Source organism: Vombatus ursinus, unplaced genomic scaffold (genome assembly GCF_900497805.2).
Source record: "Vombatus ursinus unplaced genomic scaffold, bare-nosed wombat genome assembly UNPS02014177.1, whole genome shotgun sequence".
NCBI lineage: Eukaryota > Metazoa > Chordata > Mammalia > Diprotodontia > Vombatidae > Vombatus > Vombatus ursinus.
This window is the reverse complement of record NW_020953955.1, coordinates 423,011-440,865: the sequence shown is the minus strand read 5'-3', so window position 1 is coordinate 440,865 and position 17,855 is coordinate 423,011. Positions and strand designations below refer to the sequence as shown.

The window sequence follows — 17,855 nt, the reverse complement described above, 5'->3', positions numbered from 1 at the left end:
AGAGAACCTGGGTTCAGTCCTGGCTTGGTTGCCCCTTATGTGACCCTAGATCTGAGGTGGTCTTTACAGTAGCTCTAGTTTCTTAGAGGACCCTGGGTTCAGGTCCTGGCTCTACTCTTTGCCACTTGTGAGAACTTGCCTTTCTTGGTCTGTTTCTTTATTTGTAAAATGAAAGGGTAAGAGTAGTTGATCTAGGAATGTCTTTGTAGCTCAGAATCCGAGGATTCGAGGATCTGTGACAGTCTACCCCTTGGGGACTAAAAGTGAAGGAGTCCCATACACATATCTAAAATAATATAATTTTTTAATAAATTTGTTTTCAAACAATTTTTTGTTCTCTGCCGCATGGGGGCATGGTGGAGAAGAAAGGTCTCCTGGTCGGGCGGCCCTCACCCCCTAAAATGTCCAGAAGAGATGGATGGGGAAAACTTCCCTTCCTTCTCAGGGGTTTGGGGAGGGCCAGGAGAAGCTAGAGCCTTAGGGTCATCCCTTGCAGGATTAGAGTGGCCTTCTTTGGGGTACTCCCAATAGTGTTCTTTGATGGGGATGCAGGGCGGGTCTTTATCCAGCCTGCAGGTGCTCTCGGAACCCTAATCCACTGGATACATCCAGCTGATAGAGACAGCTCTGAAAACTAGTTATGCCTTCCCTCAAGTAATGTTCTGGCCCCCAAAGGGCCCAAAGGTGGATTTGTGAGCAGTCTAATCCCAGCCCTGGGAAGAGGAGGGAGGAGCTAATGGCTGGGGTTAGGGGTGAAGACGGAGAAGGAATGCCCATATTAAGCATTCTGGGGATGAGAGTAGGAAATGGAGGAAGGATGATGTCCCTTGGAAGAGTGTCCTGGAATGGGTGGGGACAGGAAATGAGTCAGTGCGAAGGTAGCAGCAGAAAGGAGGGTAGTCATCTTCGAAGGGATGGAGGCAGGAGGTCATCTAGACCAACCTTACCTCTTGGCCTCCATCCTTGGCTGCCCTTCTGCCACTCCCTACCCTCTCAAGTATCAGCCTGCCCATCAAGGGCCATAGGGGACCAGCAACAAGAGGCAGAACAAGGGGGTGGGCAGACCATGGTGATGGGAAGGGCCTCCGGAGTCCAGCGAGGTGGGGCAGGCTGGGCCAGGGCACACCTCTCCCCTCCTCCGGTCCTCACCCCCATAGCCACCCCAATAGTCTTCTTCCGTGGGTGTGTCTCCACCTTGGGGCCCCCTGGGGTCTTCAGCCGGCAAGTCCCGGTATAAGGTAGAGGGATCCACAGGGGGAGCTCCCCCAGCTTCGCCCACCCCGTACAGGTGGTTGGAAGAACTGTTGCCACGGGCAGGGCCGCCCGGTCGGGTTGGAACAGCAGGGGGACAGGCCTCAAAGTCCGATTCCCGGAGGGCCCGCAGGTCCCGGCCCTGGCGCTCGGGAGGGGTGGCACACGTGACATCTGAGCTGGAGACCCGGGCCCTCTGAAACCAGGCCCAGAGAGGGCGGGCACGGCAGTCACATGCCCAGGGGTTGTCATTCAGCCTCAGGAACTCCAGGGCGGGTAGGTCGGCCAGAGCCTCCCCTGGCAGCGATGCCAAGCTGTTGTTGAATAAGTAGAGGATGGTGAGGCGGGCCAGGCCCCGGAAGGCGGCTCGGTGCACACCCTGCAGGCGGTTCCCGTGCAGCAGCAGCCGATCCAGCCCGGCCAGGCCCCTGAAGACGTGTTCGGTGAGCAGTCGGAGGCGATTCCCATGCAGGAAGAGGTGACTCAGGTTGGCCAAGTCAGCAAACAGATCATCCTGCGGTGGCGGGAGATGGGAAAGAAAAAGAGTGGGTGCAGGAGATATGATGGGGGGACCCCTTTTCAGACAGGCCAAAGGATGGGGTGGGGTAGCAGAATCCTAGAACTGGGAAACAGTTAAACTAGAGGGAAGAAGTTGCTGTTTAGTTACCCAGAAGTAACTTTGGTGCAAGGTAAAGACTGCTGGATTTGGAGTCAAAGGTCCTGGGTTCAGGTTCAGTCAAGGCTCTGCCAATTACTGTATGCAACCAAGGGCAAAAGTCACTTTATCTCTTTGGACCTCTGTCCTCCAGTGAAAAATGAGGGGGTTGAATAAGGTTTTCTATGCCCTTGTTGCATCATCCAAAGCCCCTTACTGATGGGTACAAACCTCAGCTCTTCCTTTGTGACCTTGGTGAAGTTACTTAGCCTCAGTTTCCTCATCTGAAAAATGGCTAGATGATGTCCAAGGCAGCATGATCCATTGCTATGGGTTTGGAGTTGGAGGTCCAGGGTTTGAATCATAACTTTATCACTTACTACCTATATGGCCTGGGGCAAATTACTTTATTGCTCTGGACTGCAGTTTGCTGATTTGTAAGGCAAATGAGGTCAGGCGAGATAATCCCCCAGGTGCCTTCCTGCCCTAAATCCCAGGATCCTCTGATGCACTTGGCTTCTCACCTCCTGGCCATGTGATAGCTCTTCTCCCAGAGAAAAGAGGTGGCAAGGGCCCTGAGCCTGTTTGGTATCTCAAGAGGATCTCTTCCCCTGGAGGTCAGGATTGGGGGGTGGGGGGGGTGCGGAGCACAAGTCTGGAGGCAGTTGGGGAAGCACCCAGCCTCATTGGGGAGGGGGCTGATTCATCTCGGTCCAACAACTGTCCATTTGTCATAAATAGTGGCAGGATCTCAGAGGCCGTTGAGACCAATTCCTCATTTTACAGATGAGGACACTGAGGCAAAGGGAGGTTAAGTAACTTCCCGAAAGCAGCTCTTCCCAACTCCAGGTTCAGCACCTTATTCCCCTGTCTGTTATGGCATGCTGTCCTGAGATGCAGCCACAGGGTCCCTAGACCCTTTGGTCTAGCTGCACGTGGTGGAAGCCCTCTCACTCTGACTAGACACACATACATATCTGCCTAGATGGCATAGTTGGTAGAGCCCTGGGCAGGGGGCAGGACAGACCTGGGTGGGATGATGATGATAGCTGGTATGTAAATAGTGCCTACTATGTGCTAAGCACTTTACAAATATTATCTCATGTGAGCCTACAATAACCCTGTGAGGTAGGTGCTATTATTTCCATTTTACAGCTGAAGAAACTGAGGTAAACAGAGGTGAAAGGACTTGTCCAAGGTCACACAGCTAGTGAGTGTCTGAGGTCAGATTTGAATTCATGTCTTTCTGACTCCAGGCCCAATGCTTTATCTACTGAAGCACCCAGCTGTATGACCCCGGGCAAGACTTTTAAGCTCTCTCAGCCTCAGTTTCTTTATGTGTAAAATGAAGATAATAATAGCAGGACTAAATGAGATCATAAATGTAAAGAGCTTTGCAAACTTGGAAGAGCTATGTAAATGCTAGCTAATATATGTATATATATGCATACATATATATCATATGTATGTAATTATGTATAGATGTATATCTAGAATTCACATTTTTATTAGGCTTTAAGGTTGACAAGACAATTTCCTCACAACAACCCTTCAAGGTAGACAGAGCAAGGATGACTCCCTCCATTTTATAGGTGAGGGCACTGAGGGCCAGTTAGGATAAATGGTTTTGCCCAGAGTGATATAGTTGGGTAATGCCAATGCAGGGATTTGAACCCAGCTTTCCCCTGAATTCAGTTCCGTGTTTGACTTGATCTTATATCTGCCACTTACACACCTCTCACAAGGGCCCTGGGTTGGGGAAAGAGAAGGGAGCTGGGTTTTTTTCCCCGGCATCTAAGACAAGTATTTGTGTGTCTGTCTGTGTGTGGGGGTGGTGCTTCTCTAGAAGACCAGGATTGGAGAAAGGCAGGAAGTAACATGATATAGTGGCAAGAACACTGGATCTGAGTCAGAGGACCTAGGTTCAAATCCTATGTTTAATGTGTATTACCTGCATGACCTGGTGCAGGTCACTTCACTGTTCCTTAGCCTCCTTGTCTGTTAAATGGGAGGGGGTGAGGAAACTGAGATGGTTTTTTCCAGCTGGAAATCTATGATCCTAATCTATGATCTGGATTGTCCCTTAGGAGTCTTAGCTGTCGAGAGACACACATCTGGAGGTGTACTAGGATGCTCTGGCGCTTCAAGAGCTAGATTGGAAGTTCTCTAGTGAGAGTCCATGAGCCTTCCTCTCTAGGGTTAAACCCAACCCCAGCCTAGATAGGAGAGGTGGTCCTTGGTGAAGGGCAGGGATGCACGGCCCCCAGCCCTAATTCTTCTTTCAGAGAAGACAATCTTTTCCCTCAAGAAATCCCAGTTCTCTGAAGTCTGGTCTGAGAAGTTTGGGTGGGGAGAACCTCAATTCCCAGCCTCCACTTCCTGTCCTCCTGCTTTCTCCTCGCCCCCCTCCCATCTGGCTGCCGCCCTCTCCTCTCTACAGGAATCGAGTTTGCCAAGATCTCCTCCTCTTAGCCACATCCCACCCCTCCCCCTCCCCCTCTCCCTTGCCTCTGACACTACAGAGCTTTTCTCTCTTCATCTTTGGAGTTTTCCAGGGCTCTGTCCTCTTCTCCCCTTACATCTCTGACCTCTGTTGTTGTTCAGTTGTTTCCAGCTCTTCATGACCCCATTTGGAGTTTTCCTGGCAAAGATGCTGGAGTGGTTCAACGTTTCCTTCTCTAGCTCATTTTAGGATAAGGAAACTGAGGCAAACCGGGTTAATGGATTTTCCTGGGGTCACACAACTAGGACGGGTCTGAGGCCAGATTTGAACTCAGGAAGATGAGTCTTCCTCATTCCAGGCTCACCTGACTTCTTCGCATCTGACCTATTCTCAGACTCCTTTCTGTCTCTTCTCTTTATCAACCTTTTCTCCCATGCTCTCTCTGCTCATTAAGTTCACCCCATGAATAGCAACTGGATCTCTTCCCCTGTGCTCCCTCTTCTACTAAATATTAAGCAGGTGGTATTGTCTCAGAGGACACTGAGAGGCTGAGTGATGTTTTAGCAAAGGGTATTGGGTGTAGGGCCAGAAGATCTGGTTTAGAACCCTGGCTCTGGAACTTATTATGCGTGGCCTTGGATAAGACACTTCACTCTGTGTCTCAGGTTCCCCATCTGTGAAACGGGATAATAATACTGACACCAGCTGCTTCACCAAAGGGCAGTCACAATGGACAAATTGCTTTGGAAGCCATAGAAATGGGAGACAGGATTGGTCGGGTAACGCATGGGGTAGAAGCAGGGAAGAGCTGTGGCCTGAACCCCTGGAAATTCTGCCAAGTCAGCTTAGGACCAAGGGATTCTGGATGGTTTTTTGGGGGAGTAGTTTCACCTTGGGGGTCAGAGACCAAATGAGGGAGGGATGTAACAATTCCTAATTATCTGTTTCTTCTCTGTCCCTTTGCGTGTCTGCAAGGGACCAAGCTCCATCCAACACCTAATCTTGGGGTCTGAAGTGGGAACACCTCCCTGCCCCCCATTCAAGCTGTTGCCTAAATCCTGTATCTTCTACCACGCCTCTAAAATCCGCTCCTTCCTCTCCCCACTGCTAAAACCTCTCTCTGTGCATTAATCAGCTCTTGACTTTCACAGCCCTCTCTTCCCCCTTCCTCCCCCCTCCCCCTCCCCCTCCTGGCTTGAAAGCTTTCAATCACCTTCCATTTCTACAACCACATTTTCCTGATCGCTCTCAGTCCCCTCCCCCAACTGGTTCATTGTTCCCCACAACCATTTCAGATCTCCATTCTGCATCTCTCCCTCTCTGGCTAAATTCCTTCCCCCACCTCAATCTGAATTGTTCTCTCTTTGCTGCTTCCCAACTCTCATCTCCTTTTCTACCCCATTTCAGTTTCTTCCACACCTGAAACACCCTCCCCACCCCCACCCCACCTTTGCCTTCCTCAAATAGCTCCTTTCAATCCCCTACTGTAGGGGAGGAAGGTGTCTGTCCTAAGCCACACCTGCCCCCAGTGGGTGTCACCCCAGTTCTCAGGCTTCCTCACCTGCCTGTGACTTGTGTTGGCCTAATTCAGACGAATCAGTTCCCAGGAAGAAGCTGCCTTCCCTTTTATTCCACATAGGACTGAAAGGTAAGGTGTGGATCCCTGAGGCCAAAGGTCATCATCTGAGGTCTCAGGGAGCTCCCTTGCTCAGCCTCCCAACTCCTATGCCCGAGGACCAAACCTCATGGACCTCCCCTGTCTCAGGTCCTAGAGGCAGACTTTCAGCATTACATAGGAATAGGAATAGAGGTTAGACCTGTGCTTTTATTGGTATAGGGGTCTCCCAAAGAGAAAATTCCTTCTACCAATTCAGGCTGGCATCTTCCCTGGAACTATAGTCTATGTACTATAAAACTATACACTATAAAACTATTGTTTTGCCTAGGACACTGAAACGTTAAGTGACTTGTCCAAGGTCACACAGACACATGCATCAGAGGGGGAAACATATAATAATATGTAGCACTTTAAGGTTTGCAAAGAACTTCAGTATTATTTCATGGGATTCTCACAACAACCCTGGGAAATAGGAGCTATGATTATTATCCCCATTTTATAGATGGGGAAACAAACTGAGGCAGAGAGGTTAAGGGACTTGCCCAGGGTCACACAACTACTAAGTGTCTGAGGCAGAGTATGAACTCAAGTCTTCCTGACTCCAGGTCCCATGTTCTATCCACTGCCTGCCCAGCTGCTTCTGAATTCAGAGCTCTAAGTGCATCAGTGAAATTCAAGTTTTCCTGGCTCCAAGGTTAGCTCTCCACTCAGTACTCTGTGCTGCCCCTCAAAACTCTATATCATCCCAAGTTCACTCTTCTAATCTTTTTTGGTGGCTCGAAGACCGAAATGGTCCAAGGACAAGACACTGGCCTGCTATAATTCTTTTGTATTTAATGTTCTGCAAACTACTCCGCAAGTATGTAAAATGGCATTTTTGTAACTGAACAAAGCTATTAGGATATCGACTTCCGATTCCTTACTGGAAACATATTAGTAGAATGTAGAGGTATTAGTAGAATAGCTTAACAGTTGGCCTTGGAGGCAGAAAGACCTGGCCTGTGGTCCTGTCTCTGATCCCTCCTGGCTATATAGGTATTTCAGTGCTTTGAGCAAGGCCTTTCACTTCTCAGTCTAACTCTCTAAAATGGTAAGTTGTATTTGCGGGTGCTAGTCTGTACTGGTAGAAGGATTTCTTCACCTGGAAGTTCCTCGTGCCACCAAAATCAACGGATCTGGTTAAGAAAAGTATTCCAAGGGACTGTGATTTTGTCCCCTTCCCAACAGAGAGCAGCCAAGCTGGCAGGCAGCCTCCACAAACTTGCCTGGGGTCAGTGCTGGAGGACAGACACACCGTTTGTCACCAAGCCCATGCTGGAAGCCTTTCCAAGTTGGGAGAAAGGGCCAGCGCTGGCTGCACACCAGCCTCACCTTGGAGAGCCCAAGGGCGTGTCTGTGCTCCAGTGGGGCATCGGTAGAGGGGGTTATTATTACTGTCCTTTGGTTCTCATCTTTTGTGACGGACTTCATGTAGAAATGGTCTGAGGACCAAGCCTTTTCCATTTAAAGTTCTTTGTGCTGTTGCCCAGTTTGATGAAATAACTGGTTTTTTGTAATCGAATGAGAGTATTGGGATAATTGTCACTGTTGTTACTGCTTTTTGGCCATACCTATGATTTCCCTGGTTTAGGAAACCCTGGGGAGGGGAACTCCTGCCATCGATTCAGAGCAGCAACTCATAGGCTTAGAAGGTAGCCTGGGGTGTTGAGAGGTCAAACCACTTTTGAGGGGTTAAGCAGAAGGTAATTAGGGGCTACACTGCAACCCAGATCTTAGGATCATAGATTTCGAGCTAGAACATACCTCATAGGCCATCTAGTACAGACCCTTGTTTTATAGGGGAGGAATGTTAGGTGACATGGGATGGTAGGTGACTTGTCCAAGATCACACAAGCTCCAAAGGTGGGGTTTAAACCCAGGTCCTCTGACTTCAGACTCCGAGTTCTTTTTATTCCCTCACACTGCCTTCCTCACGTGGAAGTCAGCTCTCTCTCACTATGCTACTCTGCTTTAGTAATTATTATACCAATAATTATTCTAATTAATAATTTAATTAAATATTAAAAAAACAGTAATGTGAGGTAGCATAACTATCAAAGTAATTACATATGGAAAGAATCACAACAGAGCCAGTGTGACTTAATGAATAGAGCTGGCTTCAGAGTCAGAGATACATGAGTCCAGGACCCACATCTTACCCATATGGGTTGTGTGACCCTGGGCAAGTCACTTAGCTTTTCAACAATCCAGGCAAGCAACCTGAGACTGTCAGTGGTATAGAGGTTGGGGATAAAGAGACTTTCCTCATCAGGGTGCTTCCAATACTGATAGAATCCCAGGTCTGGACCAAGAAAAATCTCCATGGTTGACATGAAGGAGTGGGGTGTGTGTATGTCAACGGCTCCACTTTGGGCCTTAGTAGAGGATTCTGACTTAGGTTATTGTGGCCTAGGAGGGAAGTGGAGCTAGAGAGAGAGTTTTTAGGGCACCCAGTCCCCTTCTGGGAGGGTGTGTGTAAGGACATAGGGTCATAGGACCAGAGATTTAGAGCGGGAAAGGACTGCAGAGAACCTTTAATCCAAGCCCCTCATTTTAGAGATGAAGAAACCAAATCAGAGGGAGATTGGATGACTTGCCCCAAGTCCACACAGGACATAAATGGCATCTAGACTTGAAATCCAGGAGCCTTGATTTACTCTCATCTTTGGCATCCACAGCTTACAAGCAAGCCTTCCTGACAGAGGAGGCCCCTTTGGTACATCAGTACTAACTTCCGTTGGAAAGAGTCCAGGACAGGCCCTGCATTCCACTAAGTGATGCTCTGCAGCAACCTCTACTATATGGAGATGGCCAGTGTGGTCATTGACAGCACCACCCCCTCGGGCCTCTGCCCCAAAGAAGGGAGGGCAGGCTGGGCCTTTTGTAGAAAAGTACCGGAATGAGTACCTCCCTCCCCCTACCTCCCTGCTGCCAACACACCCTCAAAAGCAGCAACCTTTCAGAATTTTGCTTCCCAAGGCGTGGTTTTAGGGGGCGTGTTGTGACTTCAGGGAGTGGAAGGGTGGACAGAATGGAGAAAAAAACAGGTTGAAAAGAAACATTAATCATTCTTGATAATAATATTAATAAAACTAATGATAGCTGTCATTACCATTCTTTCAATTTCCATAGCACTGTTCTTCCAGAAGCTCCCCACTGCTCTACTTTTAATTCTTAATCCTACCACTGAGACACATAGGATAGGGCCTGCAATGATTCTCTGCCCATTTCACAGGAGCAAAAACTGAAGCACAGGAAGGGCAAAGGGTTTTTTTATGTCCCACTCCCCCCACCCCCAGTTCCCCAGCAAATCTGAGGTGGGAAGAGGCCTTTGATGAGATCATCTTTTCCATTTGCTCTGCCCACCTCCCCACCCTACCCCCATATTCCATGTGCTGGTCTCTGAAGAATATGAGAGGGGAGAAAGTAGCAAAGGACTTTTGTGATGAAATCAGAGGAGAAAGGGAGAATGAAAAGAAAATCGTCATGTTGGAAGAGGGGGATAGTGAGGCACTGAGAGACACAGAAGGAAGTCGTAAAGGCGAGAAGAAGTGAAGGAAAGGGAGACAGGAAGGAGAGGAGGGAAGGCAAGGATGGGGGGAGGGGAAGGAGAGGGAGGGGAAGGACAGGAGGGAAGGGAAGAAAAAGGGGAAGAGGAGGAAGGGAAGGGGACAGAGGGTAGAAAAGGGAAGAGAGGGAAGGGAAGGAGAGAGGGAAGGGGAGGAGGGAAGGCAAGGATAGGAGGGAGGGGAAGGAGAGGAGGGAGGGGAAGGAAAAAGGCAGAGAAGGAAAGAAAAGGGGAAGAGAGGAGGAAGGCAAGGGGAGAGAGGGTAGAAAAGGGAAGAGAGGGAAGGGGAGGAGGAGAGAGGGAAAGGGAAGTGGGGAGAGGGAAGGGGAGGGGAACAGAGGGAAGGGAAGAGGTAGAGGGACAAGAAGGAGGAGGAGAAAAAGAAAACAAGTCTATAGGAAAAAAAAGATTTGAAAGGGTGAGAAAAGGAACAGAGAGAGAAAGATGGAGAAAGAAGTAAAAAAGAGCAAAAGGAAAGGAATGGATGGAAGCACAGGGAAGGAGGTGGCTAGTGGATGGAGATACCAGAGAGACCGGCAAGACAGTCTGCTAACAGCAGAGACAGAGACAGAAAAGAAAGGTTAAGGATGAAGACGCACGCCCAGAGGAATAGAAACAGAGCCCAGGAGATCCGTGGAAAGGCAGAAAGGGCAGGGAGGCAGGGAGACAAGAAGAGGATCGATACCTAAGACAAAAAGAGGGGGAGGGGGCAAGCGGGGCTTACCTGGAGGTGGAGCAGCTGGTTTTCCTGAAGGTAGAGGTATTGTAGGCTGACCAGGCCCCGGAAGATGTTGCTGGGCAGACTGCTGAGCTGGCAGCGGTACAGGTGAAGGGACTGCAGCCGTTCGAGGCCCTGGAAGGTGTCGGGATCTAGGGAACGCAAGTGCCGGTTGTCTCCGAGGTCCAGTTCCTCTAGGGCCTGCAGGTGTCTGAAGGTGCCAGGGTAGATGGTAGAGAGATTGTTGGAGAAGAGCCAAAGGGTGAGCAGACTGCTGCCAAAGGTGCCGGGCCGCAGGGAGCGGATGAGGTTGTTCTGAAGGAAGAGGCGCTGGGTGTGGGGAGGCAGTACCAAGGGCACGGCCGAGAAGTTGTTGGCCTGGCAACTGACAGTTGGTGGGGAGAGGTAGCAGGTGCACAGCATGGGACAGGTAGGGGCCACTAGAGGCAGAGCCAGCAGCAGGAGCAGCAGGCAGGCTGAGGCAGAACCTGTAGGGAGACAAAGGCATGAACTGGCAGGACTCCAGAGGGATCATGTCCCCTGGCCTGCAGCTGCTCACAGAAGACCTGGGTTCAGATCCCACCCTTTCACGAACTGTGTAACTTCAGTCAGGTTACCAGACACCTCTCTGGGCTTCAGTTTCCTCATCTGTAAGGTTCCTTCCATCTTTAAATCCATGATCCCATTCTCCGATGGCTCCTCATCCACCATTATTTATTCAACCAACATTGACTACGCCACTTTTCTTTCACTCACCAGGGGTTACTGGGTGCCTTCATCCATGGATCTAGAAATGATGCCCATTGCTTTAGCACATTAAAGTTTACAGAGCACTTTACTCCCAAGAGCCCTGTGAGGAAGGCAACGCGTTGGACTTGAAGTTAGAATAGGCTTGTGTTTGATCTTAGGTTCCGACACTAGCTTTGTGACCTTGGGCAAATCATTCCACGTTTCTCTTCCTTAATCTTTAAAATGGGGATGATGAAGATAAAAAGGCAATAATAATAGAGGTATCTAGGTGGCTTCAAGTGGATAGAGCCCTGAACTTGGAATCAGGAAAATCTTAGTTCCGGCTCTTCAGCCATGACCTGCTTATTAGCTATGTGACCCCGGCTAAGTCACTAAAGTTCTCTCAGTCTCCCCATCTGTAAAATGAGAGTAACACTAATATTGGCTTCTTAGGGTTGTTGTGAGGATCAAATGAAATAACATATGTATTGCATTTTGTAATAGATAAATAAATGTAGCTAGTAGTAGTAGTAGTAGTAGTAGTAGCCGCAGCAGCAGCAGCAGCAGTAGTAATCACTTCAAGGCTTTCAAAGTGCTTTTCATACATCATCTCATTTGATTTTTACCACCAGCCTCTGAGGTAGGGCTGCAGTTATTAAGAGTTCCCCTTTCTGTGTTTCCTACTTCACAGAGCTGCTGTAAGCATCAAATGAGATGATGTGTGCAATACTTTTTACAAATCTTGAAGCCCTATTGCTATTGTCTTTTTGTCTCCATTTTCTCCACAAAGACACTGAGTTGCCACGAAATGAAGTGACTTGCCCAGGGTCTCACAGAAGGCAAGTTTCAAAGCTGGGATGCACACCCTTCTCATTGCATCATTCTACCTCTCTGAGGTTGAGTGCTCCTAGGAGATTATTTGGGTCGTCTTGTTTTGGTCTGAATTTGTAAATGTCTCCATGCTTGATGGAGGAAAGATGTTCCTCTCATCACCATCAGCACTACCACTACTATGATATGTTCACATGAATGTAGGAGAGATTTTAGGTGCTTGGTTTGCTACTTCGTAAATGCACACATTTGTGATCTCTCCTGACCTACCTGTGCTCTTCATCAAGGTCTACATGCTTGCCACCTCTTTTGTTGCCAATCCAACCAGATGTATATCTATGGCATCGCCCACCCCCAAGTGTAACATCACAGGTCCTCATCCCGTTTTGTCTGTGAGATGGTGGAACACCACAGGACACGGCATGTGTGAGATATCACTGCTGCAGACTTGTGGATCAAGGAGAGTCGGGGGTCTGTGGCCATTGGACAGGACCCATGGATAGGATCCCAGCACCTGTGTTGGAGCCCCACCAGGGGTCCCTGACCATACGTGAGTGTGCCTGTTCTGGATGTCCCCCATCGTCCCCCCTCGTGTGAACGAGTGCTGGGCCCCGTGCGTGTGTAGGCAGGGGTGTGATGTAATACTCAGTGACACAGGCGGCGGCTGTTCATTCCTTCACACCACCTCCGCGCTTCTCGGCCCTTCTCACCCCTCCCCCAGCAGCGTTTCACGATCACTTTCTCCTCCCCAGTTCTCCTGATCCACATGGGGTGACTTGGGGGGGACCAGTCTCTCACCCCCTCTGCATTACTCCGATAGCAGGGAGGCTAAACCCCCTAGCCCTACATGGGACCTTGGGTGGGGGTGTCCTCTCATTGGTGGTGTGTTGGCCCAGTGAAGACAAGCCTTGTTACTTTGCTACCCCTCCCTAATGCCGGTTCCCCTTGGGGTTGACACTCTAGGAAGCCAAATTCCTTTCCTGATCCCTTAATCCCACCCAGATCTGGAGGCTTGCCAAGGCTCTCCCGGATTAGAAGGCCTCTCTCTCTCTCTTTCTGTCTCTCTGTGTGTCTGTCTGTCTCTGTCTATCTGTCTGTCTCTGTCTCTCTGTCTCTCTCTCTCTGTGTGTCTCTCTATGTCTCTCTCTGTCTCTGTCTCTGTCTCTCTCTCTGTCAATCATCACAGGAAGGAGGAAGGAAAGGGCATGTTCATGCTCCTGACAGCTCCAGTGCTGACTGCATCCAGCATCTAAGGGCAGGGTTTGGTTAGGGGAGAGAAATGGTGGTCAAGTCTTTCCTCTTCCTCTCTCATCTCATAATTCTCCCTCCTACACCCCAAGGACAGCTGTCTCCCCCTCCTCCCTATCTCTTCTTCTCTCCTCCCTCAGGAGGAAGAAAAAGGCAAAAGAGGAATTTCTCATCACCCCAGTCTCATAGAGATCTATTGGACTGTGAGTTGCAAAGGACTCAGAGGTCATCTAGTCCAACACACTCATTTGACAGCTGAGGAAGCTGAGACCCAGAGAGGGGCAGTGACTTGCCCAAGGTCACCTAGTAGCATAACCAGGATATTCTAGATTCAAGATTATTTGCCTACACCTCAGAGCTTCTTGGCCCCGACTTCCCCAAAGAGTAGAAACACCCTCTGTCCTTCCCAAAGTACCAATTCTTAGCAAATCTGAAAAGGGACTGGGTTCAGGGAGCCAAGGCTAGGCTGGGAGAGGGAATGAGGGGGGATGGGCCAGAGGCTGGGGGAGGGGTGCCTTGGCAGCCGCTGCAGAGCTGTGGCTGATGCCATTTCTAGTTCTTGCCCGTGTACAGTGGCTGTAACCCAAGGAGCTTCATCCATAATTCAGGCTGCGGGCTCTCACTGGAGGCTGGGTGGAGGGAAAGGTGGGGGCTTAGAGCGTCTCTGCCCCCAGGCCCAGCTTAGCCTGGGTTAGAGGCAGCTGACACCTGGGAAGTGGCTCCTTCTCCCCACTCTGGTCTTGCTACCTCCTTTTCTTGGCTTCCCCTCACCCTAAAGTCCCCCTCCTTTCCATTCTCTCTCCTACCATTTCTTCTACGCTCACATTTTCTCTCCTCTTTCTTCTCTTTATCTTGCTCCCTCCAGTCCTCTCACCCCTATTCCTTTCCTTTCTCGGGTACTCTCTCAAAAGACTGCTATGACAATTCTGGCATTGCCTTAGTGTCCTGGAAAATCCTGGACACAGGATTGTAGGTAGGATGGTGGCATGATAGGTTAGCCGCTCGATCTTTTCACAGCAAGGAAAAGCCCTTCCAGAGTCCCCCAGACACCGTGGCCCTCCTTTTTTCGTGTCCCTATTCGGGGGGGGGGGGGCAAAAGATTAAGGATTGGTTATCAGATAGAGAAGAGAATCAGGAAAAAGCCCGCATGGGGTAGTAGAACATGGGGTAGTAAGAACATGGGCTGGAAATCAGGATGACTTGACTGTCTGAGCTTGCTAACTGTGGAATCATTGGACCAATTAGAACACAGACCTCAGCTTCCCCATTTGTAAAATGAAGAGATTGGAGTGGTTGCTAACTAAGATTTCTTCCTGCACTAAGAACTATGATCTATTTCTGGTCCTTTCATTGGAGACAGACCAGCCCTGAGCTGGGATGAACAATGCCCATGGAGACAAGGGGGTGCAGAACCTGGGCTACACCACAGACCCGGGGGGGGGGGGGGCAGTGCAAGCTACTGTACTGAACTGGGCTGGCAGAGCAGAGGGAAAGGGCCAAGATTCTTGGTGTTTTTATTTATTTATTTTTTGTATCTCCCTGGGCTCCAACAGTCAGATAGGAGCCATCAGGTCCAGTATGGGATGGCCTATCCTTTGTGGGACTAAAAGAATGGCAGGTGTGTCCTTGGTGGAAGAAAGACAGTGTCACAGTGGACAGAACAATGGAATTGGAGTCAAGAAGGCTTAGGTTTAAATCTTACCATAGACTCTTACTAGCAGTATGGCCCTGGGGAAGTCACTTAACTTCTCTGGGCCTCAGTTTCTTCATTTATAAAGTGAGAGAGTTTAACTCAATGACTTCTAAGGATCCTTCTGGCTTTAAATCTGTGACTTCATGATTCCTCTAGCAAGGGAAGCCTAGATCACAAACTCGGAAAATCATGGAAGTGTAGATCCCCAGAAGCAGAGTATGAGGAATGTGGCAACCAGTGTGAGGACACATGTCGCTATCAGATAGATTTCAGACGCCAAGCCTTGGAGGCAGGGAAGAGGCCCTGAGAAAATCCTAGAATTCAGATTCCACCTTTAGCTTTAAAGATTCCAGAACCCCTGAGAATGAAATCACCAAGGTAAGGAAGGGAACTTGGCTGGAAGGAGAAGGAGCTAAACCCTCAAATATGAGTAAAAGAAAGCCAGAGATGTTGAGAAGAAAAGAAGAGTGAGCTAGCTAGTGACTCCAGAAAAGGGGCTAAGACTGAAGATGAATCCCCTGCAGTCCCTGGATCTAAAGAATGAGGAACATGGGGTCTTGGTGGAGCTGCTTCAGACGCTCAACACTGATTGCTGAAGATGTCCTAACGGCCCTGTTTCCGGGGAGAGGCAGGGGGTTAAGGGCACGGGCTGCTGCCAGGCAGATGCTGAGGGGGCAAAGGAGGTGGGAGAGGAGTGGGGATGGAGGTGGAGGTGGTGGCGCTGACGCATCGACCCAGGAAGGCAGTGACGCTGGTGCGGGTGGAGAGGTTCAGAGCCACCGCAAACAGTTTCTCACTCTGCCAGAATAGAATACCCCCGAATAAGCAGCCACCCGAGATCCCCTATAGCACCTAGTCTGATGAGGGGCTGGGGATAAAAATGGCAATGCCTCATCCACCAGGGCTTCTGTCCAACTCCAGGGCTCCACCACCCTACCCTGCTGTCCAGACCCACCCTGCCTACTCCCAAGACCCTTGGCCTAGCTAATCCCTGGGCCCTGGGCCCTGAGCTCTGGGACTCATGTGGTAATGAAGATGATTTGGATAGTAACAGGATAGCCTTTTAAGGTTCCCAAAAGGTTTGCCTCACCTGTGAGGTCGGGGAGGAGGGGAAGCCCTCTCCAAATGCCTGGCATTAGCACTAAAGTGTAGTAAAGGCTTTTTGGTTCTTTATCTCAGACTCTTTCTTTTGACTTCCTGATCCCTGTTGCCCATTCTCCTTGCCCTCACCCCGGGGCTTCACTGCCCCCTCTGCTCCTAACCCCTACCTCCCTGCCCCCTTGTCTGATCTCACCCCCTCCCCCTTTGGCCTTGTCACTCTGCCTCAGCCCCTCTGTCTGATGTTCCCGTCTCTGTCTCCTCTTACTGTCCAGTCTCCTCTGTCCCACTGTCTCCTCTCTGTCCCTGAGTCTCCGACTTCATCCCCCTCAGCCCTCCGCATCCCCCTGTCATCCTCTCAGCAGGTCTCTCGCGCGTCTGGCTGCCCCCATCTCATCCGTTCCTCGGAATCCATCCCCTTCATTTAGTCCCTCCCAGGTGACTGAAGGTGCGGGGCCGAGGGGAAAGCCGCACACCGGCCGCCCCGGAGTTGCTGAGTCGGCGTTTTCCTGGGTCGGAGGAGTTCTCTGTGCGCCTCTCTGCACTGCCTCCACCCCTGGGCAGGCGAAGCCGGGACGGCAGAACCTGCTCTTCCCTCCCTTATCCCGGCCAAACCCTGGACCCAGCCCTCCCCGCCCGTCGGCCGGTGGCCCAGGGCTCCACGGTCACGAGCTAGCTCTCCGTCCGCCCGCCTCTGCGGGTTCGGCTCCCCCGCCACCGGGCGGCCGGCCGGCCCTGCCCCCAAACCCAGTGGGACGGCCATAGGGGCGGAAGCGGGGCTGCTGGACCGTGCCTCGGCTACATCGCCGTGCCCTCCTAGCCCCTGGAGCGAGTCTGGGGATCACCAGCCAGACGGTCGGTCCAGAGTTCACCCCCTCCCTGTGCCCCCCTTCCCCTTGGGCTTCTCTGGCCCCTTCCACCGTCTCTTCCCACTCCTACTTTCTCCATCCCTCCCACCCTCCTCTGACCGCCCCCTACCCTTCTGCCCTTCCTCTTCTTCCCTCCCCCACAGCCTGCTTCCTTGGGGAGCCCCGTTTCCCCAGCCCCGTCCAAGCAGGGGATCCTTACCTTGCAGCAGGCGCCGGAGCCAGGCGAGCATCTTGTCTCGGAGCTGGGGGAGGGGGACGGGGCGGGGCAGGGTGGGGAGCAGCGGCGGGGAGGGGGGCTCCCACGCGCTCCCTCTTCCCCTTCGGAGCCTGGGGCTTGGGACGAGGGGTGGGACTGGACTCCGAGCCCCTCGACTGGGGGGAGGGGGATCTGGGCTGTCCGCTGAGCTCTACCCTGCGCCCCCGGGGCTCCGCGGCTCGGGGGGAGCCATCAGCCCCGACGTATAGGACACGGAACGCGACGAGATGAGACGGGACAGGCGGTGGCGGCCCGGTGCTCGGGTCCCCACCCCCACCCCAATCAGGGCAGTCGGGTCCTGGGCTCCGTCCGCCCCGGCCGCTAGCCCTGGGAGAGTGAGGACAGCAGGGAAGCTGTTCCCTACCCCGCACCCCCCTCTCCCTCCCTCTGGCTCCTCCCTCGCTCGACTACTTAACCCCTTAATGGCGTGTCGGGGGGGGCGGGAGCAGGGCCCCCCTCCCCACCCTGCCCATCCCATGTCATCCTACCACCAAGTCTAACCTCTTCTTACAGCTGCCAGGGACCTAGGGGACGTTCTTTCTATCCGGGCTCTGCTCTTATTGGGAAAACTCTCCAGGAGGTGGGAGGAAAGGGAGGGAACCCTCTTTCGGGCTAACCCTGTTAGATTCAAATCCTCCCCCGCCCCAACTCCATTTATACACACCTTCGTCCCCTAGGGGCCTGTGGGAGGGGGGGAATGGAGCCCTCATTTTTATATCTCTCAGCTTTACTCCCCCCACCCTAGGCATCCCCTACCTCCTCCTTTCCCCACTCTCCCTCCAGGAAGATCTGCTTTGGTGGGGAAAGCTAGACTAGCGAGATCTTTTCGGGGACCCCTG

General features: G+C 51.4%; 1 protein-coding gene across 2 annotated transcripts; it reads right to left on the bottom strand.

Annotated features, from left to right (window-relative positions):
• Positions 1-321: 321 nt before the first annotated feature.
• On the bottom strand, positions 322-17,024 carry RTN4RL2 (reticulon 4 receptor like 2). Of its 2 annotated transcripts, none has more exons than XM_027860323.1 (3): positions 16,960-17,024; positions 10,299-10,780; positions 322-1,765 (listed from the first exon to the last, which is right to left on the bottom strand). In XM_027860323.1, the coding sequence occupies exons 1-3, from the start codon at positions 16,988-16,990 to the stop codon at positions 1,013-1,015; spliced, it is 1,266 nt and encodes a 421-aa protein (XP_027716124.1). In that variant the 5' UTR covers positions 16,991-17,024; the 3' UTR covers positions 322-1,012. The 2 variants fall into 2 exon arrangements, with proteins under 2 accessions (XP_027716124.1, XP_027716125.1); XM_027860324.1 differs by lacking the exon at positions 16,960-17,024 and adding an exon at positions 11,049-11,108.
• Between the last annotated feature and the right edge of the window lie 831 nt (positions 17,025-17,855).

Coding starts and splice junctions, on each gene's coding strand:
- RTN4RL2 (XM_027860323.1), bottom strand. CDS start 16,990: ATGCTCGCCTGGCTCCGGCGCCTGCTGCAAG. Junction 10,781..16,959: donor GCTCCGGCGCCTGCTGCAAG/GTAAGGATCCCC, acceptor GTCTCCCTACAG/GTTCTGCCTCAGCCTGCCTG. Junction 1,766..10,298: donor ACCAGCTGCTCCACCTCCAG/GTAAGCCCCGCT, acceptor CCGCCACCGCAG/GATGATCTGTTTGCTGACTT.